The 24,553-nt window shown below is 40.0% G+C and overlaps 2 protein-coding genes across 2 annotated transcripts; both read right to left on the reverse strand.

Moving 5' to 3' along the window:
- Positions 1-1,360: 1,360 nt before the first annotated feature.
- Positions 1,361-11,193, reverse strand: LOC124086074 (cationic trypsin-3-like). The gene is made up of 3 exons (XM_046434081.1): positions 11,007-11,193; positions 3,903-4,045; positions 1,361-1,671 (listed from the first exon to the last, which is right to left on the reverse strand). Exons 1-3 carry the CDS (start codon positions 11,191-11,193, stop codon positions 1,522-1,524), a joined length of 480 nt encoding a protein of 159 aa, XP_046290037.1. The 3' UTR covers positions 1,361-1,521.
- Positions 11,194-14,786: 3,593 nt separating this feature from the next.
- LOC124086121 (cationic trypsin-3) lies at positions 14,787-19,320 on the reverse strand. The gene is made up of 5 exons (XM_046434142.2): positions 19,188-19,320; positions 17,413-17,575; positions 16,466-16,719; positions 15,861-15,997; positions 14,787-15,264 (listed from the first exon to the last, which is right to left on the reverse strand). The coding sequence occupies exons 1-5, from the start codon at positions 19,225-19,227 to the stop codon at positions 15,115-15,117; spliced, it is 744 nt and encodes a 247-aa protein (XP_046290098.1). The 5' UTR covers positions 19,228-19,320; the 3' UTR covers positions 14,787-15,114.
- Positions 19,321-24,553: the final 5,233 nt, after the last annotated feature.

Consider the following 24,553-nt stretch of genomic DNA (forward strand, 5'->3'; position numbering starts at 1 on the left):
CCTCACCCCCCCACTGGTGCATAGACCCATCCACAAGTATGGCTGTATGCTGGACCGGTAGTCAGTGACGGGTATGATTCAATTGCAGTGGTATCAACCTAAGACAGGAGGCTGACGCCTAAAGGTCAGTTTTTCCCATGACGGGTAAGAACCATATGTTGAATTGGACAACCTACCAGGCACGGTCCTTAAGCCACATTGCTTGTTGTTTAATTAATCAGAAGGGGGGAGATGCTGGGAGCCATTAGCCAAGTAGGTATGACAATTTCCTTGCCAGCGTACCCCATGTTGCTGACATGTTGCAGTGACATTGAATGTAAGTGACCTTGCTCAAGGACCAAGGCAGATTAGGGTGTTCCCGGTTTTAAGATAATCTTGTTTAGGGCGTTCCTAGTTTAGGTTCCAGGTTTAAGGTTTAAGATTATTCCTGCTGGGAATAGGGCGTATCCTGCTGCCTGAGTTCCCCTTGAGTTCTCACGGGATTCAGACAGTATATTTTGGAGATAGAAGCCCAGTGGAGGTGGATTTGGCAGAGAACGTGGATTTGGGCAGAGAACGTGGATTTCCCCAGAACATGATTGTAGACGGCTGGTGTGAGTTCGGGAATAAAGAGTTGCTGTTTGAATCTACAAGCTGTGTGGTGGCTCGTGATTGTGTGCCCAGCCAGACTGCGGCATTTGTGCCCAGCCAGACTGCGGCACGGGGGCTCAGATTGTTTCCCGAGGCCATGCCTGTCTGGCATTAATCTTCCTGTTGGAAAACAAGATCTCAGAGAACTGGAACATATATATGCATATATATTCTTGGAAAACACAGAATCTACAAATTTAAAAAATTCAACAGCTAGAGTTTTCCCTTATCATCATAGATTTTCAGAAAATTGAAGAAAAGCAAAAAGAGAACACCTGTCACAGAAGTTGCAAAGCTCTTGGGATAATGACTGTGCCCTTTGTTGTAGCTATACAGTGAACTGTCTCAATGAATTTGGACAATTTATTTTAAGTCTTTGCTTTAGTGTCTGTTGTTATGAACACATAATCTACCCCAAAAGAGGTAGAAACAAATGTTTACTTTAGTCAGATCTTATAAAAAAACATTTTTTTCTGAAATATTCAAAGTACTTTGTCCTTACTTGCAAAAAAAATCTGGTGACTTTATCATTACATGCACAATGTCACACACAGATCTGCCATAGAGAAGGTGACAGTACATTCATTAGGTTGAATGAGTGACTAAATAACCTTTCAAATCCTCTCTATCACAGAAAGCTCACCTGTTTATTAATATACATAACTAGTAGCAAGACTCAATGGAATGTTTATAAATACCAACCAAGGGGCATACTTGGACAGACAAGGTATAGAATCAAATGCTTTTATTGAGATGTTTATTTTTTGCACAGAAGGGTTAGCAATGGGATCAGTATATTGATCAGAAAGAGACACGAAGATATCTTCTGTGGCTAATATAGAGGGAAAGTAAGTTGATACCAAGGAGTGGATAATGAAGAGAGAAAGGTGTTTAGTTGGCAGCAATGGTCTGTTGAATCCAGTCCAGGTAGTTGCAGACCTTGGTGTAGACACCGGGTTTGCCTTTCAGAGCACAGCCCAAGCCCCCGGAGACAACACCCTGAAGCTCACCATTGCAGACCACGGGGCCACCAGAGTCACCCTGGGCAAGAGGGAAAAGACAGTCAGAGCTCTTGTTCATGCCCAGAGGCAACAATGGGCTCCAAAACATTTCTCCATGATCCAGGTGGTATATTTTTATCCAGTCTCTGATCCCATATGATATACCTTTCTCCTCCTGAAAATGCAACCCTCAATCTCCCCTTATATCCCTATTGTTCTTCCTCCTTCTAATCAGGTGCCCCTCTTCTTTCCTTAGTAGCACCATAGGGCCAAGAAATTTTGAGAACTGTACAGATCTAATGTCGTGCTACTTGTCCTGTCCCTCTTACAAGGGTTCCATTCTACCATATGCCTCCTCAGAAGGGCACTTTGATGACCTGTTTGCACACGAGGTTTTAGGTTTCTTTTTTACCCTGCTTTACTCTACTCCTCATTACCACAGAGAGAAAACTTGTAATTTATCTCAAAGCTGCTGCTCCCCTCTCACAATCAGTCGCATGGACTCCACAGTCCTGTGCACTTCAGAGAAGGAGAAACATGGTGGAGAAGAGAGACTGATCTGGATGAAGCAGGAGTAGGAGAAATTCACCTGGCAGGAGTCCTTTCCCCCCTCCAGGAAGCCCAGGCAGAACATGTTGCTAGTGATCTTGCCTGGGTAGGCCTTGTGGCAAGCAGTGTCAGAGGGCACAGGAGCATCCAGACACTGCAGGAGGGAAGGATACACTTCTGTGGAATGCAAGAGTGAAAATGGAAGATTAACCCCAGGATTCCCAGGTTCATGTCCATTCTGTCTCCTCTCTTTCATAATATCCCCACTCTTTTCTTTCCACTTTCCAATGCTTGTAATTTCAGGGAAATTTAATTTCTAGAAGATATTCTGAAAAGTTCTAATCAGGTGTTTCTCTGACAGGAGCATCAGCAGCCAAAGTTCTCAAAGACAGAGACTGCTTTCTCAAGCAGCTGTATAACTCAGGCTGTAGGGACCCCTTAGCCTCTGTGTTCTAGTTCCCTCCTCAGTATCTTGTTATTTTCACATCTCTAATAAGCTTTCAGATAGATACCTTGATATTTTTTAGAAGGTAATTTTTCTTGGTCTTCTCCAGGATCTCAGGAAAGAAGTCTTATACATTTTAATTAATATATTCTAACATTGCCTCTAGTCAAAACTATCCTCTGTCAACTTTGCCTTGAGTGAAAATTTATAACTGACCCTCAAGGTGTCTTTCACCTCCATGTTCTTAAACCTGGTGCTTGTGTTCCAGGTGACACTTACTGCCACTGCTCACAGTGTTGCCCCAGCCAGACACCAGGCACTGAGTCCCAGCAGATGGACAGGGTCTCGGCAGAGAGAGAGTAGTCACTCGAGCGCTGATGGTGGCCGGGGATGTCAGTTTGATCAGCATGATGTCGTTATTTAAGGTGTCTTTATCAAAGCTGGGGTGCTGGATGATCTTGGCTGCCTGAATGAACTGCTCATCACCCTCAAGGACGTCAATGTTGTGTTCTCCCAGACGCACTTGTATCCGGCTGGATTCAAGGATTAAATGTTTCATGATGTCCTACTTGAGCTTCTTCCCCTTCCCCTATCCCTCACTTACAGTAGAAGCACAAACTCCATTCTTTTCCACTATTCAGTTACACAGGTAATGGTGCATGTAAGGTAACAGTGTGTACTACCAAACAAGGTGAAGCTTATGGAACGTTTTAGGCAAAAATCGCTGCACACATAGACTCACTCCCACATCTTCTTAGATTAATAAGGCATAGGAATAGGTACCAAGGAAACAGTCTGTATCAAAAAAGGGGATTGGTGACAGCTGCTATTTCTCTTCCAGTTGGGATCACTGAGCACCATAAGGAGATGATGCAAGAATCGTAGAGATAGCAGAAAATTAAAGGAGCAGGATGAATTATGCTTTTGTGTAAGGTATTATCGGAAATAGGATGCATCTTTTCTGGTTAAGCTGTGATGATTAGGGCTGTATACTGATCCATGTTCATTTGCCATTGCTAGGGGTACTTCATCCACCACTCTTTCTCCTCCACTTATTTTTTAACCAAAGTTTGGGAAGACATCAGGAACATCTATGGGTTCTGCTCCATTTACAAATCTCTCAATACATTTTACAATTCTTGAATGAATAGTTAGTCTCTTAGGATTTGAATACTTTACCTATTAAGCATAATTCCAGTATATACTGTTTGTGTTTTTGCCCAAGTGAGAGGATAAAATGGACTTAGAATTCAGGAACGTGAATGCAGGTCACTTACCGCAGACAGCACCCACTGGTCACTGATGAGGGAGCCTCCACATAAATGGTAGCCAGCGTTCAGTGACACCTGGTAGGGCACCGAATTCTTTGCACAGGTGTAGCCTCCAACGATCTTGTCATCATCATCAGTGGGGAGAGCAACTGACAGAGAGAATTGGGTAACTTCCATTAAACAAATCCATTTTGCATTCCCGACTCCACCATGAAAATTTTGCAGAAGAACCAGGAAAGAGATGAAAATGTTCTCTTGTTTCATAGAATCAGAAAATGGTAGTTTATGGCATTTTTTTGAAAAGGTATTATTCCATCACTTTAACCTGAACCCCTCTTATATCCCTATGAATAAGCATCTAATTTTTAAATTGTTTAAAATGTTCTATGTTGTGTTTTTACACGTGCACCTTATGTGTCATGCAGAGAGAATCAGGCACCCACACACCCATGAACTCAACAAAAACAGAAGCTCTTTACACAATGAGTGGCTGGCCACCACTAGCAAGGTTTTAAAGAGTCCTTTTTTACAGAATATTGCTCTGTAGCTATACAAACCCACCAGACATTTTGGAGTCCTCTGACTGATGTGTGTTTGTGGTTGACTAATGGAGTGTTGTTCTGTACAGCAGTCTCCATCAGACTTTGTATTATTCTTTCCTTGAATGAAGTGTGAGTTTTGTACTTTTATTCTCTTTATTTCTCTCCTCAATCCTAGCCTAAAATTTTCACTATGTCATGATGAGATTTTAGGATTATAGGATTTTTCTCCTCAACCTTTCCATAGATCCCAATTATCTCTCAAATGTCTGTCCATGCATTCAGCATTGTGAAGTATGGTCCCCTGATTTGACAAGATTTTCTACTGCTCCAGAATTCTGTGACTTTATTACATAACTTCTTTTATTTCCAATATTTGGACATATATTTAATAAAGAAGTGTCCAGGCATGTGTTTAAATGTATTAAATTTATAGCTGTCCAATTTTGGAATCAGCAGCATTAAGTTGTAGTAGTATCTAAATAGAAATTCACATTTGTCTATTTTCCTTCATGAGTGAATGATGTTTGATTTTATTCCAGAAAATTTTCATTAGAAAAGTTGTCACAGAAAAAAAACAAGAGGAGTGGGAGGAAAATAGCATGACTCCTTGGGTAAATAACCATCCCTTTGATATTCAGGAGTCTCAGGTTTTCATGTTCACAGCCCATCGAGAAGCACAGAGTAGTCTCAGTTATAAATTCCAAATTCTTACAGATGTCAAGACAACACTTATTTCATGTGGACTATCCTCTCCTTTACTTTCCTTCTTCATAGAATTCACCTGGAAGTTCAGGACAAGTTGGGCTTTTCTAGGTCTTCTGCTCTGAATGTCCCCTGTCACCATGACCTTCCTTGGATTAGTGAGCGCTAATCATCTCTAACCCTGTAGCTTCAACATTTTAAGCTTCTTGGGTACAGAGCCTATATCTAACATCTGTGGTTGTTTCCCTCAGCCCAGCATGCAGATTTACATACAGGATAGACACCTGCTGATTGGATCATTAGAAAGAATCACCCACAGCTCCCAGGAAAGCAAGGAAATGAAGATCTTCATGGTTGCTACTGTATCAGGACTGGGAATGAGATGAAGGCTTTCCACTGGAGGTATTTAAACCTCCAGTTTGTCCTTGTCACCCATAGCCACAGGAGCCAGAAAAGATTTCACTGGAAACTCATATATCTAAGTTTAGATTAATTCCTCAACACATGCAAAGTGACTCAGCATATAATTTTAACACCCACAATTTTCCACTTTTCCAGAAGTTTGTGGGAATAAAATTCCCAGACCCACCAGAAACTCCTCCCCATAATAGGAAGTTTAATAAGGTCACACAGCAAAGCTCCAGGTTTCTACATTCCCAGACAAAAATCTTAGATCCTTGGTTGCTCTGATTGTGAAGTTTTAAGCTAAAAAACGTCTGGAGTTCTGCACCCTTATTTTTAATTTCAAGTGTCTGTTAACAATTATATACCTAGTCTTATGCTAGTCCTCATCTTGTATATCCAAGTTAACTTTTCTACATTATCAGGAACAACTAGTTGTGCCCCAAAATGGAAAGTAGGTTTAATTTGGAAATATAATAGTAAAAAAGTAAAAGTAGAAGAATGACAATAAGTAGCATTTATCTAGAGTTTGCTGTATGTCAGGGAGAATTTGTTTCATGATATGCGATTTCAGTAACAAACAATCCCCAGAAATACTAAATGGACAACTCTAGAAATAAGTAACTGAAGTTTTAATTAATTTTATTATACTACATTATCATATTTGTTTTATGTTGTTATTAGATATTATCATTGTTGTTGTTGTTTGGGTAGTGCTGGGGATTGAACTCAGGGTCTTGCCTATGCTAAGCAAGTGCCGGTAAGCTATGTCCCCAGCCTTTGTTGTTAATCTTTTACTATGCCCATTTTATTAACTAAACTTTGTCATATGTATATATGTATAAGAAAAACATTATCCATAGGATTTTGTACTATCTGCAATATCAGGAATCCACTGAGACGTGAACACATTCTGACAGATAAGCCTGGAGTACTGTGTTCTAAGTACTTTGCCTATATTAATACAGTATTCTCAAAACAACCATAGAAGATACTTCCTATCATCCCACTTCACTGATGTGAAAACTAAGGCAACATGGTTATAGGGGACTGGCCAAAAAAGCACACAGGAAGCACCTGGAAGAATTGGGATTCCCAGACTCTGTGCTCTTTTGATATTACCCAGGTAATATCAAATTCTTGGCAGATGATCATGCAAGTGGACTGTGTGGAGCGTTTCTCACGTGACCTGCTCTGTCGAAGAGGGGTCTGTGCATCAACTTGTTTTAGAGTCCATTTCTTCAACTGCCAAACTCACATAATAATAGAGAGTGTGTATGAAAACATATTCTGGAATTGCAAAAAAAAAAATGGTTCATGGAGCAGAAAACTTAATGGAGAATGACACAAGTAGCCAATGGGTGTCAATGGGAAGGAGAAATAACCTCTAGCTGCATAAAATAGCCAGTTTCTACCCCTATACAATGTATCTGAAGTTGCCTACCAGGACATTATTTCTCCTAAGGCAAATTATCACTGTTGAAGTTGTTTATGGTTTCTTGTGTTTCCATTTGACTTTGTTGTTCTTGTTGTAGTGGTGGCCTTAAGGACACTGATGGAAATGCATAGTTCCTCCAACCTCCACATTATTAATATTTGGGTACAGATACTATCCAAATACAACTGTATAGCCTACTTAAAAATAAGTTGTAACGACTGACTGTAGTTTAATAGGCAAATTGCATATGTACATATTTGTATATGCATATACATAATCCTTGGACAGTTGTGATAATGTTAAAAGACATGTATGATCAATGGATTTGTTTTGTTGAATGAATTCGTGGCTCAGGGTAAAAGAAGAGAGTAATTAATGGAGGAGAAAATGAATTGTGGTCTGGTGAAAAGAAAAATAGAGAAATGACAGGAATCATTTAAAATATTGCTTCTGGGTAATGTTTCAGAAATCTCAAGGCCAATGTGGGAGAGAAACTGGAGGGAGCAGTCTGAGTACGTTAGAACCAAGGAGCATCTCTAAGACTGAGGATATTTGCCTGTGCCTGTTCAACAGATTGGCATTCTAAATTGAATTTTGAAAGCAAGACTAAAATAATACTAAGACAGTCGATATTTTTATTTTTGAATGATCTTTAAATTACTAGTTACTCTCTGTGAGTTGCTCAGTTTGGCTTTTCCATAAAATAATGAAGTCAATATGATTGGAAGGCAAAATGAAACTTGTTTTGGTCTTATTTTAAGACAATTTCCTTCAAAAAGGGAAATTGGGCATGTGTTGAACTTCATTGCTTTTTCATGGCACAACGGAAACTTGATTATGAAATTTCCCCTGCAAAGTGAATTATTTCCCAGATGATATACTGATAAGAATAAATAAATGTATTTACATAAGTATCTAAGCTTCTAAGTAGAGATAGTACTTCACTGAAATTTATATAAAATTTCATAACCATGAGGTTGACATTTGAGAATTATTTTCTCCAAGCTTTCAGTAGCAAAAGATAAATACATTCATGTATTCAAATTATTAGTTATAGCAAGTGAAAAACCCAGCCTTCAGTCAGTTACCCATCATCTCAGATTTTTGCCCGTTCACATTCCCTCCTACTTGTACAAAAATGCCACCCCTTACTGGACCATGAATTAGATATTTATTACACTCCATATGTTTCAGTAATCTCCTCTGACTTTTCCGAGTGGCTCTTTATGCTGAACTCCAGTGTGTTTGGGTGGGTCTTTCATACTTTTCTTGGATTTTACTTTAAGCAGAAGGTCTATCTTCACTTTAGTCAGGTCTCCATTCCTTACAGCATTTGCCCCCTGATCAGCATCATATTCTACTTATTTGCAATCTATTTACCAATCAGAACCCATATGTGAGGAAGTCAGGGTTTATAGGTGTTTGTTTCATCATTTTATCCTTACTGCATAAACCAGAACCAGGAATATCACAGACCCTCAGTGTTTGACAAGTAACTGATTGGCTAAATGAATAGAAAAATTAAATTTCCTCCATTGAAGGAAATGCCATGTTTATTTAGTCAATCCTCTGTTAATGTTTATTTGTGTTCTTTCCCTTTTATACCACAGGTAGAGAATTCATCAATAGACATATGTCAGTAGTGGAGACTGTTCATGCTTCTTGGTCTTCTCCTTTTTCTCTTTGTAACTCTCCTAGCTCGATTTAGCTAATCAAACTTACACCAAACAGATCCTCTGAACCCAAGTTTCTGCACACTTGGATTCCAAGAACCATAGATCAAAGATATTTTAAAAATAGGGCACATGTGCACTATTGTTCACTAACTTAATTGTCATTATTTCCTAAGAAATACAGTAAAACAACTTTTTGCAAAGCAATTCTCTTGTATTAGGTACAATAATTAATAGAGAGGTGATCTAAAGATAAGGGGGATATGCACAGGTTATATGTAAGTCACACCCCATTTCACATAGAGGACTTCAATAGCTCCAGATTTTGATATCTCTGGAGAATCCTATTATCAACTCTTCCTGGTTACCATGAGACCACAGTGCCACCAAGTCATGCTTTCTGCAGAATGAACAACCCACCCCTTGTTCCAATGCTTGGCTATATAACTTAATTATAAAGATATTGGTACAATTTCACTTGATTACTGGTTCAAGGGTATGTAGTAACTGCTTTCAGATAATGAGATACTTACACAATGTCTCAGCATGCTTCTGGTGGCAAAGATGCTCTGTAATAAGCTTTGGGGAAACAACTTCATCCCTTTCCCTAGATATAGGTGGAAGGGAGAGTGTAGTTCTGAGAGACATTTTGTGACCTCAAAACTTGGTCCTTAGGATAAAGCTCACAATAATGAAAGCAGAGGGCAGAGGCAGAGATAAGGTATGAGATTTTTTTAAGTTGCTGAATCCAACCATCCTTGAGGCCCTCCTACTCCTTGTGCATTTTGATTTTTTTTTTAGGTATACAAAGAACTCAAAAAATTAAACAATAAGAAAACAAACAACCCGATCAACAAATGGGCCAAGGACCTGAACAGACACTTCTCAGAGGAGGACATACAATCAATCAACAAGTACACGAAAAAATGCTCACCATCTGTAGCAGTCAGAGAAATGCAAATTAAAACCACCCTAAGATACCTTCTCACTCCAGTAAGAATGGCAGCCATTATGAAGTCAAACAATAACAAGTGCAGGCGAGGATGTGGGGAAAAGGGTACACTTGTACATTGCTGGCATTAGAGCAGATTATGCTAAGTGAAGCTAGCCAATCCCTTAAAAACAAATGCCAAATGTCTTCTTTGATATAAGGAGGGCAACTAAGAACAGAGCAGGGAGGAAGAGCATGAGAAGAAGATCACCATTAAACAGGGACAAGAGGTGGGAGGGAAAGGGAGAGAGAAGGGAAATTGCATGGAAATGGAAGGAGACCCTCATTGTTATACAAAATTACATATAAGAGGATGTGAGGGGAAAGGGGAAAAAACAAGGAGAGAAATGAATTACAGTAGATGGGGTAGAGAGAGAAGATGGGAGGGGGGAGGGGGGATAGTAGAGGATAGGAAAGGCAGCAGAATACAACAGTCACTAGTATGGTAGTACTAGAAACGTGGATGTGTAACCGATGTGATTCTGCAATCTGTATACGGGGTAAAAATGGGAGTTCATAACCCACTTGAATCAAATGTATGAAATATGATATGTCAAGAGCTTTGTAATGTTTTGAACAACTAATAATTAAAAAGGGTTGACACAATGCTATAAGTCTATGACTAAGTAACAAGGTGGTGTTTTACTGAAGCATAGTCTGGTCTCTGTATGATTTGAAAGGTGAGGAACGGCGGCCACTCTATGACCTTCTGAATTATTATACAATTATTATATTATAAGTATTGGAGTTGGTTTGTCAGAGGTCAGATAAATAAAGATTTTATATGTGCAGGCACTAATACAGTTACATGATAAGGAGTCTAAATAGCCAGGAAGTAAGTTGATGCTGCAAAAAGAAGCACCCCCTCCAGTGTGCAAAGATAGCAGAGCATTGGGAGAAAAAGTGGTTGAAGGAGATTCAGCACTTTCAACCCAGTGCTGCGGCTGTGCTGCCTGTTGTCCTACCTCCAGCTCTTACCTCAGTCCCAGGTGGCTGCAGATCTTTGCACCAAGAGCAAAGGGTCACTGAGGGTTGGGGATGCTGCCCAGGCTAAAGAAAAAAAAAATCATGAAAAGCTCTCTGGGCCCTAAAAATATTTTGGCAAGTGGAGGAGGGGGAACCCCTTCCAGCCTGCCTCTGGCTCCAGCAGACTCTCCTCTGCCCTCTAGAACATGGAGGCAGCTGTCAATGAGAGGTAAGGATCTGGGGATAGGAATGGTCTCCCTTTTTAAAACCCAATAGGATACTTCATTGGGGCAGGAAAACATCTGTTGCTAAGGCCAGACAAGTCCCACTAGAGCAATACCTCACAGACATAAATGCACAGGAAGACCAACAATCACATGAGAGAAACAACCACACCTGGCAGTGGTTGGAAGACCGATGCCTGAAACACAAAAACCACAGTGTCTTCAGTCAGACTTTGAGGCTCTGGGGCAAAAGTCGGAGTCAAAAGCAGTAGGGACCGCTTCTGATGGAGCAACAGAGGAGGCTTCCATTCAAACAAAGAGGCGTCACCTCTGTGGGAGCCCAGCTGTGGCTTCCACATCCAGGATCCAGAGACCCCCTGGCCCCTGACTATAGCCTGAGGCCACAGCAAGGGAGAAACAAAACTACATATAATCTAGAGAGCTCAATTTACAGGAAAAATGGAATAAAATAAAGCATACCTTTAAAATAAAGATGATAAAATTCTGTCTACAAACCCACCTTCAATGGCATAAGATGTGATCAACTGCTCTGTACATACAGGTAACCCCAGAAATAGGCTGAAATTGAGTCCTTACAGCATTGTATATGGGAGACCCTACCTGGTATCTTGGGGAAGAGGATGAATGTGACTAGAGCAGGAAAAAACTAGATTAAAACTGTAAGACAGTTAAATATGGACTGCTGTGCATGAGTGTGCTTCTTCCAGGTCCCCACTAAGTTTCAAATCCCCTTTCCGTTCTTTCCAGAAAAGTCTGGGGGTGGGGGGCAGGGAGACAGCAACAGGTAAAAACCTCCCATTCCAGGAACCTCCTTAATCATCCATTCCCAGAAAGAAGCAGCTTTGAGATGGCATTGCCCATTTTTTCCATAAAAATGGAGGGTACAAATTAATAGAGGGGAAAATGTAACTGGGGACTACTTCACATAAAGGGGTCCACTTCATGATTTGATTGTAAACCTTGATGCTCAACCACTGGCAGCTTACTTTCAAGCTGCCATTTTTATTTTATTTTTTTTTTCATTTTTTAATTTTGTTATCTTCTCCCCCACTTAGCTGCTAGGAAAACGAGATGAACATTCTTCATTTCCTAAGTGGAGTTTTCTGTCCTCCACTTACTACCCACCTGAACAAGAAACTCCAGACCTGGAAATGGGAAACAGCTCTCTTCAGGATAGAGTTCATGAATTCCAACTATTAATAATATCTGGAAAACAGTCCTTGCATTCCCCTGTTTAAACCTCTCTGTTCCCCATGGCAACTAAAGCTGCAGTCTGGGTGGCAGGAGTCCCCCGCCTTACTCCTTTACTGGAAAAGCAATACAACTTTCCTGTTTCTCAAAGCCCTGACCTCATTATTTGATTGATATCAGGGACAGGGACTGAATTTTCGGTATCTCCTTTACCTGGGGCAGTAAGGTGAGTAAATGTGGATTAGTAGAGGTGATAGCAGGGTAGCAGGGAACCTTAAAATCTTGGGATGTTTAGTTAAAGTAGATCGGAAGCCACTTATTTCGACAGAGAGAAGCTTTGTGATAATACGACATGAAGATAAGTCAGTGAAAACTAAGGAAATAAAACAGAAAAGAATACCATGACTGCTTAAAAGCCTGCAAAGCCTATCTGATAGCCAGGCCCACCACAAAATGGGGATCAGAGAAATGCAAATCAAAACTACTCTAAGATCATATCACTCAAGTCAGAATGGCAGCTATTATGAAGACAAACAACAATGAGTATTGGACTGGTGGGACTGCAAGTTGGTACAGCCAATAGGAAAACAGTATGGAGATTCCTTGGAAATCTGGGAATGGAATCACCATTTGACCCAGCTATTCCTCTCCTTGGAAGATACCCAAAGGACTTAAAAACAGCATACTACAGGGACACAGCCACATCAATGTTTATAACAGCACAGTTCACAATAGCTAAACTATGGAGCCAACCTAGATGCCTTTCAGTGGATTAAAAAAAAAGTGGCATATATACACAGTGGAATTTTACTCAGCAATAAAAGAGAAAAAAATCATGGCATTTTCAGGTAAATGGATGGCATTGGCGAAGATAATGCTAAGTGAAGTTAGCCAATCCCAAAAAACAAATGCCGAACGTTTTCTCTGATATAAGGAGGCTGATTCATAGTGGGGTATGGAGGGGAGCATGAGGGGATTAGATGAATTCTAGGTAGGGAAGAGGGGAGGGAGGGAAAGGGAGGAGGTAGGGGATTAGCAAAGATGGTGGAATGTGATGGACATCATTATTCAAAGTACATGTATGAAGACTTGAATTGGGTGTCAACCTACTTTATATACAAAGAGAGATATGAAAAATTGTGGTATATATGTGTAATAAGAACTGTAATGCAAAAAAAGTACATGTATAAAGACATGAATTGGTGTGAACATACTTTATATACAAATATATGACAAAATTGTGCTCTATATGTGTAATAAGAATTGGAATGCATTCCAAAGTTGTATATTAAAAAATAAAATCAAATAAATAAATAAAGCCTTGAAAACAAGGCTGATGATATTTCCCTTCAACCTAGAGACAGCTGTGTGGCCATATTAAGAATTCAGGACAAACCAGGAAGCCAGTCTTCCAGGGGCATCAGGCCTGCTGGTGACTTGGTGTTACTTAACAGACTCTGAAACTGTGAGAAACTGTGAAAGGTGCTCTGTAAGGCACCCGACTTTGGTATTGTTGCAGCAGCCTGAGCTGAGACACTGTGTTCTCTTCACCTGCCTCTGAGGCTGCATTTCTCCCATTTAGTCCTGATCCATGTACTCCAATGTGTCTGTGCTCAGAGCCCAGTCAGTCTTTCTAATTGTTCCATAACAGATCTGCATGGGAATCCTGTGTAGGGACTCCCACTGCAAACCGTCTTTGGATGATTTATGGAAGATCAAGATTGGAGAGGATAGCTAGAGAGGAACTAAGGCAGAGGGTATGGGGTGTACTCGGAGTACGGAAGGGGACAGATCACACCTCTAAGAACAGAACCTCTGGGACCTCATTGTAATATCTCTATTTTATGAACACCTATCCACATTTGTACATTCTTTGGCCTCTAGTTCTAATTAATACCTAAATCAGGCTGGGAATTGGGGGTCTGGGGGTAGGAGGGGGACTCCGATTGTCCCCATAGGCTATGCCTCCTATAGCAATCATCTTCCAGTTGGAAAACAAGTGGATCTTAGAGAATTGGAACTTATATGTGGGTGAATCCTGAAAAAGATGCAAGAAAACTGAGAAGTTAAAAAAATAAAATCTGGGCTGGGGTATTAGTTCAGTGGTAGAGCACTTGCCTAGCATATGTGAGGTACTGGGTTTGATCCTTAGCACCACATAAAAATAAATGAATAAAATAAAGGTATTGTGTCCACTGACAACTAAAAAAAAAATGTTTAAAAAACTCTGCCATGTGCGGTGGTACAGGCCTGTAATTCTAAGTACTCAGGAGGCTGTGGTAGGGAGATCACAAGTTCCAGGTCAGGCTGTGCAATTTAGCAAGGCCCTGTCTCAAAATAAAAGATAAAAAGGGCTTGGAATGTAGCTCAGTAGGAGAGCATCCTGGGTTCAATCTCCAGTGCCCAAACAAAAAAAATACTACACCTAGAAGACTACTTTTTCTAGATTCACCCCCCATGTGTCAGAAGGATTGAAGGATAAAAGGAAGACCCAGCCTCTGCCACACAGCAGCAATGCACTGGGTTAAGGCGTGAGCTCCACTGCGGCTTTACTGTGACCTGTTCCAGTGTCTTTGGGCAATTGATTTTAAAACCCTGTGGTTTAGTATTATTGTTTGTTAAGTTATGAACATATTATCTATCATAAATAATCCATACCCTAATGTGTATCATTGCAAAATCATAGTAAACATGTAGCTGATATACTAATAAAGTTGTTTATAATTATTTGCAATAAATGTGATGGTAATAATGAATTTATTTATCTTTATAGGATTGATGTCAGAGTATACTGTACAGTAGGTTATCAGTAAATATATATTTGTATGTTATATTGGTTTTTATTGAATGAGTAAACAACCTTCAAATTCTCGCCATACAATAGTTCAGCTCTTTGCCCATCTTCCTACCTAGTAAAAAGTTTTAAAAGAAAGCTAATCAATTTCAAGCAAAGAAAATTCTTGGAAAGATGAAATGTGGAACACAGTGTTTTTGTTCAGATAAGGATTTTTGGTGCTGAAGGAAGGTGAAGTAGATAGCAGGAGTGCATTATGAAGAGATAAAGGTGTTTAGTTGGCAGCAATTGTCTGCTGAATCCAATTCACGTATTTGCAGACCTTGGTGTACACACCGGGTTTGCCCTTCAGAGCACAGCCATATCCCCAGGACACAACACCCTGGAGTTCACCATTGCAGACCACAGGGCCACCAGAATCACCCTGGAGTAGAAGGAGAAGCAGAATTCTGGTTATATACACATGGGAGAATGGGCTCCTGGATAATCCTCCATAATATAGGGGCTATTTTCAGGGGCTGCTGATCTCCCAAGAAGCACCTTCTCTCCCCCTGAAGATTCCACCCTCATTCTTCTATCTCTATCCCTATTGTTCTTCCTCCTTCTTTATTGCCTGCTCCTTTCTTTGTGGATCCATTGCACCAAGAACATGTGGGGACTGGAAGTATAAACATGTTTGATGCACAGAGTGTTCCCGTTTCCAGCATCACAGAGTTTCAGATAGATTGAATCAAGCCAGAAGAAGCCAGCAGCCTGCTCCTCTCGAAGGGTCCACGGCAGATACACCTCCTCAGAAGAATGCCGGAAAAGCACCGAACACCTACTTTTGTGTATCTTTTTACCCTGAACACCAACCTTCATTATCACAAACAGAAAATGTATAACTTATCTCAAAGCTTTCTTCATATATCATGATGGATTTTGAGTGGACAATTTTACAATCCTCTGAGTTTCAGAGAAGGAGAAACATGGTGGAGAAGAGAGACTGATCTGGATGAAGCAGGAGTAGGAGACACTCACCTGGCAAGAGTCCTTTCCCCCCTCCAGGAAGCCCAGGCAGAACATATTGCTAGTGATCTTGCTTGGGTAGGCGTTGCGGCAAGAAGTGTCAGAGAGCACAGGGGCATCCAGACACTGCAGGAGGGAAGGATACTTGGCTGTGGAATGCAAGAGTGAAAATGGAAGAAGATTACACACTGTAAATTTCTTTGCCACTGTCTCTTCTCATACTTTTTTTTTTCAATATTCCAAAGACTCGTAATTTGAGAGACTTTTTCTCTGGCATCAGAGGCCACAGACCTCAAGTGCAGAGCCTGCTTGCTCAAGCAGGTATATACTTCAGGCAGCACAGAACCTATGGCCTCTGTTCCCATTATCTCCTCTATCTCTGGCTCCCTGAACATCACTAATCACACTTCAGATAAATGTCTTGACATTTTATAGTTGTTTTTATCTTGTCCATGTTCTCAGAAAAAGGAATCTTCCTTATTTTACCTAATACATTGTAAGGCTGCATGCATCCTATCCTCTTTAGCTTTGCCTTGAGTCAAAATCCATACTATCTACCCTCAACATGTCTTTAACTCTACTGTCCTCAACCCTGGTGCTTGTGTTCCAACACTTACTTCCACTGCTCAAAGTGTTGCCCCAGCCAGACACGAGGCACTGAGTCCCAGCAGATGGACAGGATCTCGGCAGGGAGACAGCAGACACTCGAGAGTTGATGGTGGCAGGGGAGCTCAGTTTGATCAGCATGATGTCGTTATCGTAGGTGTTCTTATTATAGCTGGGGTGCTGGATGATCTTGGCTGCCTGAATGAACTGCTCGTCCCCCTCGACGACGTCAATGTTGTGTTCTCCCAGACGCACCTGTATCCGGCTGGATTCAAGGATTCAAAGTGTCCAGCTTGAGCTTCTTCCTCTTATTTCAACCCCCAAATGATGACCAGGAACACAAACAGCATTCTCATCAAGCATTTGACCCCATGGGTAATTGTGTACCAAAGGCAGCATTATATACCACCACACACGGTGCAGGCTAGAGAGGTCCCTAGGCCAGTGTCATCCCAACTAGCGCCTCACAGTCCCCCATCACTTTAGAACCGTGAGGGACAGGCATGGGACGAATGGGTCCAAAGACAGATGGTACTGAAAAGGGAATCCTCCTCTGTTTAGTATTATCAAATATCATAGGAAGATGAGGCAGGAATCACGATAAGGCAGGATATAATGACAGCAGGATGTGCTTATTTTATGCTGAAATGTGGTGCTTTCATCACCCCCAGGTGCCATAGCTTCCTTGAGCTGTGATGGTGAGGACCATGTGCTCATTCATCATGCTTCACCAGCCACTGTGTCCCCTCCACATCTTTACCATCATTTAGAAACACACCAGGAAGCCCTAAGATACCCCTCCATGTAAAAGTCCTTTAACACATTGTATAATTCTGAGTGAATAATCAGGCTCTCTGGGTCTGAATGCTTTGTCCATCAGGTATAACTAGTCAATCTGTTTGTGCTTCCCTGGGCTAGAGGATAAACTGATATTAGGAATGTAATACAGGTCACTTACGACTTGTAGCAGTGAGCCGCAGAGACCACCCACTGGGAACTGATGAGGGAGCCACCACAGTTGTGGTAGCCAACATTCAGCGACACCTGGTAGGGCAGGGAGTTCTTCCGACAGGTGTAGCCCCCAACAATCTTGTCATCGTCATCATTAGTAGGAAAAGCAACTGACAAGGAAAAGTTAAACTCTGTTAAAAATATCCATCTTGTAATTTCTACTCCACCATAAAGATTTTGCAAACCAACCAGAAAAGAGATAACAATGTTCTCCTATCTGTCATGATTAGGAAAGTGTATTATATGGGATTTTTTTAAAATTTATTTTTCATATTCTAACATACCCTTCTTACATCACTATTAAAAAACATCTAGTAGCTGAGCGTGGTGGTGCATACCTGTAACCTCAGCGACTCAGGAGGCTGAGGCTTGAGGATTGTGAATTCAAAGCCAGACTCAGCAAAAGTGGGGTGCAAAGCAACTCAGTGAGACCCTGTCTCTAAGTAAAAATGCAAAATAAGGCTGAAGATGTGGCTCAGTGGTCGAGTGGCTCTGAGTTTAATGCCTCCCCAATTGCTAGGTTTCTATTTGTGATTTACTTGTGATAAATATGTTCTTACATGTGTGCCTTACACACACACACACACACACACACACAGTCCAAACACTCACAAAGGTAAGAGGTTTTTAACACAATAAATGTCTGACCACTACTATTGAGGATATGAGAACTGTTTTTACACAGAACCCTGCTTTGTACTCATGCAAATAAGAAGAAAACATTGCTATAATCTTGCTGGTGTGCATTCGTGGTGTTTAATGGGGTGTTTGTGATGCATAGCTTTCTCTGTAAAGAAGCAGAAAGGAGGCTTTTAGGAGCCATCCTGAGATGAACCTGGCCTGGAAGGAAATGTCCACTTGTTTGTATCTTTATTCACTTGTTTTCTGTCTTTAGTCATCCATAAATCACTTTCCACAACTTCTCCACTATCCCATTTATCTTTACAATGTCTATCAATGTATTCAGCACAGACATGGCCCACTGATCTGTCAAGATTTCTCACAGCTTCAAAATTCTGTTGTTCTATCACAGGAGCCCTGTTTTCTCAGTATTTGAAAATAAGTTTATGATAGAATGTTCCAGGCATATATGCAGGTATATTGGATTTATACCTGTTCTATGTGGGTAGAGTAATTGAGTTTAATTAATATCAAAATAGTATCACTACTATCAAAATAGAAGTAGTCATCTCTATTTTCTCTCAATTTAATAACATTTGACTTTATACCAGAGATGACATTAGGAAAGCTATCATAAAATCAAATCAAAGGTTTTATTCTGAAATAATATACCTTTGCTGTTAGATGTTGGATATAAGTAGCTCTTTAGTAAACAGGTGACCCAACCTCTGATGTTCACAGCCTTTTCAAGAAGCACGGATTAGTTTCAGATGTTAACTCCAAATTCTTAGAGGTCAAGACAAGCACTCCTTTCATGTAGACTCTCCTTTCCCTTTCTCTCCTTCTTCACAGAATTTGCCTGGAAGTTCAGGACAAGTTTGGCCTGCCTATGCCTTCTGCTCTGAACCCCTCATAACCTCAATGACCCTCCTCAGACAAGTATCTCATTATCCTAAACCCATGTGCCTGACCCTCCTGTTTTGACATTTCACCCTTCCAGAGTACAGAGCCTGCATCTAGCATTCATGGTTGCTTTCCTGAGCACAAGGCAATCACACAGAGAGGATCGACACCTGCTGACTGTTCCTTAAGAAGACTCACCAGCAGCTCCCAGGAGAGCAAGGAGAATGAAGGTCTTCATGGCTGCTCACTGAGTCTGGACCGGGAATGGAATGGAGGCTTTCCACCCACAGGTATTTATACCTACAGTTTGTCATTGACACCCATGGCCACAGGAGCCAGGAAAATGATTTCACTGGAAACTCACATATCTAAATTTAGGTTCACTTCTGTGGCACATGAAAGGTGATTTAGCACCAAACTTAAACATCAAAAATTTTCCATTTTTCCCGAAGGTTATGGGAATGGAGGTCACAAACTCACCTGCTGGAGCCTGTTCCCCATAACAGGTAAACATGTTAGAATAAGGTCACAGGGGAGAGCTCCAGGTTTCTGCATTCCCACAGAAAAATCTTAGGTCCTTGGTTGTCTCAAGTGTGAACGTTTGTACTAAGGAATATCTGGAACCCTGCACCCAAGATGTTTAATTAACATTGGCTCTTGCACACTTAGATGTCTTTTTTTTTTTTTTCCTGCTGAAGATTGAATGCAGGTACTTGGGAATATTAGGCAAACATTTAACATGGGGCTATGTCCCCAGTCCTTACTTAGTCTTATATTAGTCCTGATCTTGTATATTCATGGTTATTATTCATTTTGAGGATTGAATGTTTGCGTGGACTCTCTATCGTCCAGTGAGGAGGTCCACGGAACAGGGTAGAGGAGAGTGTGGCTGTGGAGTCACTAATCAAGACCTCCAGGGACCAAGCTGGAAGCAGGTCTGATTTTATTGTGTAGTTACCATGTATGTATACTCAGGCAGTAGCTAAGCAGATTATAGGCAGCCACCAATACAATTTCTGGCCAACTGTCCTTGTAGCGACCAATCGAGTGGGCTCATGTTCAGGGTGCTGTGTCTATGGGGTAAGCGGCCTGTTGCTCACACACCTAACACAAGTGGAGTGGTTTGCCACTCAGGCGCCCTTAACGTATGCCATGTATGCAGTACTCCATGCACCTGGCCCCACAAATGTTATCCTGAGAATAGGAAAATTTTGATAGATTAAAAACGGTAGAAAAAAGGAAAAAATCTGAAACTTGCTGTATGTCCAAGATACAACACTACCCCCAGATGTGAAGATTTGTTTCAATCAGGGACCAAAAAACATTAAAAGGAAAATTCTAGAAATAAGAGTTCATAAATTTTTTAAAATTTATTATATTATATTGCTGTATCTGTTTTATTTTATTAATAGATATTAGTGTTAAACGTATACTATGCCTCATTCATAAATTAAGCTCTATCTTAGATATAGGTATAGAAAAAATTATACATAGGATTTGGTACTAAATTAAGCTTTATCTTAGATATTTAGGTATAGAAAAAATATTATATATATAATTTGGTACTATCTGCAGGTTTAGGCATCCCCTAAAGAGTCGAAATGTTTCCCTCATATATAAGGGGGAACTTTCTACAGGTATCTATTGTCAACCCCACTTATTCCCTCTGGTGGGAAAGGTAACAAAGGTATGGAGACTTAACCAACACCTCCCAGCAAGCACCTAACAGGATCAGCATTCCAACCCTGCAATGTGCTTTCAGACGCTCTCTTACCAAGGTAATGGGGAGCTCTTGGTAGACGAGGATGAATGTGAAGTGCATGGAGAGTTTCCGATGTCTCAGGCATTGGGGACAAAGTGTCCATGCATTGACTCTTTCAGTCCTCATGATATCAAAAGCTCTGTCCTTGTCCCCCAGGACAGGGCATTGAGAAAAAAGAAAAAGAACTTTTATTGCTTTGCTGGCCAAAGAGAAAGCCAATAGGCTCATGGCACTGAGGCTGTATTCTAAGTGCCAGGGGGATGGAGGGCTTTAACAAGGGGAACGCAGGGCTGGCTTCCCAATTGTACCTGTAGATGGGATTAATATTCAACTTTTCCCATTCCAGGTCTGGAGTTTCTTTGTTCAGGTGGGCAAAAAAAAAAAATGAAGGACAGATGACTCCACTTAACACAGGACAAACGTTCATCTCTTTTCCCCTGAAGTGAAGGAGAAAAGGAAAGAAAAAAATCAGTTTTAAAATAAGCTGCCAGTGGTTGAGCAACAAGGTTTAGATTCAAACATAAAGTGGACCCCTGTTACATGAAAGGGACCCCTGTTACACTCACAGATAACACTATAAAGAGGTAACCATCTGAGGTTGGGGGTAACTGTTGTGCTATTATTTTCACCATTTAGGAGACTGTGGGGATAGGCTTAGAGAAATCAAATGTTTTTGCAGAGTCTGATAGTTATTATGTCAATCCAGGCTTCAATGCCAGGAAACTCATTTCAGTATTCATGTTCTCAACTATGATGCCATAGACCTTATTAATAAGGGCTACAATCTGAGCTCTACCAAATTGAGGGCTAAAGCAAATTCTGGAAAATCCACGGATAGGTTCTTGGAGCTGGAATTATAAGAAACTTAATGACATGGCACAAGTATCTAGAGTGAGTGAATTTCAAGAACGAACTTCTCACTAGACACAACTGTCAGATTCCACATCTCTACAATAAATCTGAAATCTCCATCCAAGATATTATTTCTACTCAAGCAAATTATCACTCTGGATGCTGTTTTTTTTTTTTTTGTTTATTGTTTGGGTGAGATTTATTTTCATTCGAAATTGTGTAGCTTTGAAGACAACTTAGTCAAAGAAGGAGATTCTCAATTGGAACATTCTTGAAATTTGGGGTCAGACCCTATACATATTCAATCTATAGCAACCTTCATATAAACCTTTGATAACTAATTAAGATTTCATCTGTGAATTTTATTATAAATGTATATGTATATGTAAAATCACCATGGATGATTGGTATAATATTAGAGGTCATATAATAGCAGCAGGTTATTTTTTGTGAAGGAATTTGTGCCTCAATGTGAAAAGACTAAAGCACAGTTGCCTTGTTCTATAAAAGTTTGAACTTGTGAAAAAAAAATGGAGAAACAAAGGAATCTTTGAAACTCTAAATCCCTACTGGGATCTGGAAATACCATAGTCTATGTAGGATTGAAAAAGATGGTGTGTGACTGGGATATTTGGAACAAACGAGTATCTCTAATACTGAAGGCTTTGGAATTTGTATCCTTTTAAGAGTTTGACTTTCTAAATTGAGTTTTAAAAGTAAGACTAAAATAATACTAACACAATAAATATTTTTATTTTAAAATCCATTTAAAATACTAGTTACTTTGTGTGCACATCTGAAATTCCAGTGACTTGGGAGACTGATGCAGGAGGATTGAAAATTTAAGGTCTGCCTGAGCTACTTAGGGATACCCTGTCTCAAAATAAAAATTAAAAATGGCTGGAGATGTAGCTCAGTGATGGAACAACTTGGGTTCAATTCCCAGTATTGCAATAAAAATTTAAATAAAAAAAGAAAGAAATTTAAAAATGGGTTGGAAATGTAGAGCAGTGTTAGAAAACTTCTGGGTTCTATTCAAAGTACTGCAAAGAAAAAAAGTACTAGTGATTTGCCATAAAATATGCTCATATTTTCCATTTAAATAATGAGTTATGTAAGATTTCCAGGGGAAGAAAGGCTTGAGCTTGTCTTATTAAAGCAAATTTTCTTAGATAAACTGTTCTTGAGCACATATTGAGGTTACTGCTTGATTATGGGAGAACTAACAACTAGATTATGGAGTGTACCCAGTTGAAATAAAGTAAGTTTTTCCCAGCTGATATACTCTAAAAGAAAAAAATAAATGTATTTTCATAGGTAGCTAAGCTTCTAAGTAGAGATAGCACTTCATTTTAAAAAGTTATAAATGTTATAACCATGAGTTTAACAGTTACGGTTTATCTTCCTCAAGTTTCCATTATCTGTACTATAATTAGACATAGCAAGTATAAAGCTTGACCCTATGCAGTTACCCCCTACCTCAGATGGCTACCTCTTTACATGTCCTTATATCTGCCATAGAGATGCCATGCTTCCCTGGATCTCATTCAATCATGCATTAGAAATATATTTATAGCTACATGTATGAGTGATCTCCTCTGACTCAGTAGAGTGACTATTTTAAACAGAAGTACATTTTGATAGGGCCTTGATAAATCTTTTTTGGTTTTACATTAGAAGGAGGTCCATGCTTTCCAAGCACCCGACCCTTTATCTAGTTTCTTTTTCTTTACAACTAACACATAGATCAGCATTATATTCTATTTGTTCTTTGTCTATTTACCAATCAGAATATATTTGATTGGGCAGGGTTTGCAATATTTGTTTCACTACTACATCCTTGGTGCATAAAACAGACCCAGGAATACCACAGACCTTCAATAAAGTACTTGACAAGTACTACTTATTGGATAAATTAGGAGAATTCTTACATTTTCTCCACTGAAGGTAATATCATATATATTTAGTCAATCCTGTATCAATGACTGTTTGGGTTGTTTCTGGGCTAGATATGTAAAGCATTCATGAACACAGATGACTACTCTAATAGAAATTGTTTTTGCATCTTGACATCTGCTCCTTCTCTTGGCAACAGTTCTATCATCATTTAGTTAACTAAATTTAAAAAGCTGGTGCCTCAAGTCTGTGGGGGGACCTCATATTCAAGAAGCCACATATCAGATATATTTTTAAAATATGGCATCTGTACTGAATAGGTACAGATTTATCTTTCTTATCATTATTCCTTATGCAATAAGGCATGAGAATTCAATCATGCATTAGAAATATATTTATAGCTACACGTATGGGCCATTATTAAGTTTAAATGAAAAACAACTGTTCACATAGTGTTTCCATTACTTATTAGGTATGGAATTAGGGACCATAATTACTGTAGGTAGAATTTAAAGTTTATAGAATAACATTCACAGGTTATATGCAAATACCTCCCCAGTTTATGCAAAGGACTTGAGTATTTGCAGATTTTAGTGTCCATGGGAGTCCTTGAAGTAACTCCTCATGGCTACCAAGGGAAGAGAGAATGTCATCCTTTTTGCACAATGAGAACTCTACCCCTTACTCTGGGGCTCTGTCATATAGCTTAATTATAAATTAATCAGCATAATTTGATTTGATTACTGGTCCAGCAGTGTGTAGTGACTGCTTTCAGTTAAGGAGACACTATGAAGTGTCCTCTGTAGACTTCCAGGAAGGAGGACTTCAAATAAAATTTCTGGGAACAACTTTGTCCCTTTTCCTAGTTGCATAGATGCCAAAGCTGACAGCAATGAAAGCAGAAGGCAGAGATGGAAATAAAATGATGACATCTTTTAAGTTGCTGAATCCAGCCATCCTTGAAGCCCTCCTACTCCTAGGCTTCCCTTTGTGAATTTTTATAGATGTTTTCAGGTGAATAACATTGAACCGCCTGCCTCCTAAGTGTCTTGTT

The sequence above is a fragment of the Marmota monax genome, unplaced genomic scaffold, assembly GCF_021218885.2.
Source record: "Marmota monax isolate L192 unplaced genomic scaffold, Marmota_monax_Labrador192_F-V1.1 WCK01_AAM20220418_F8-fsc00122, whole genome shotgun sequence".
Taxonomy (NCBI): Eukaryota; Metazoa; Chordata; class Mammalia; order Rodentia; family Sciuridae; genus Marmota; species Marmota monax.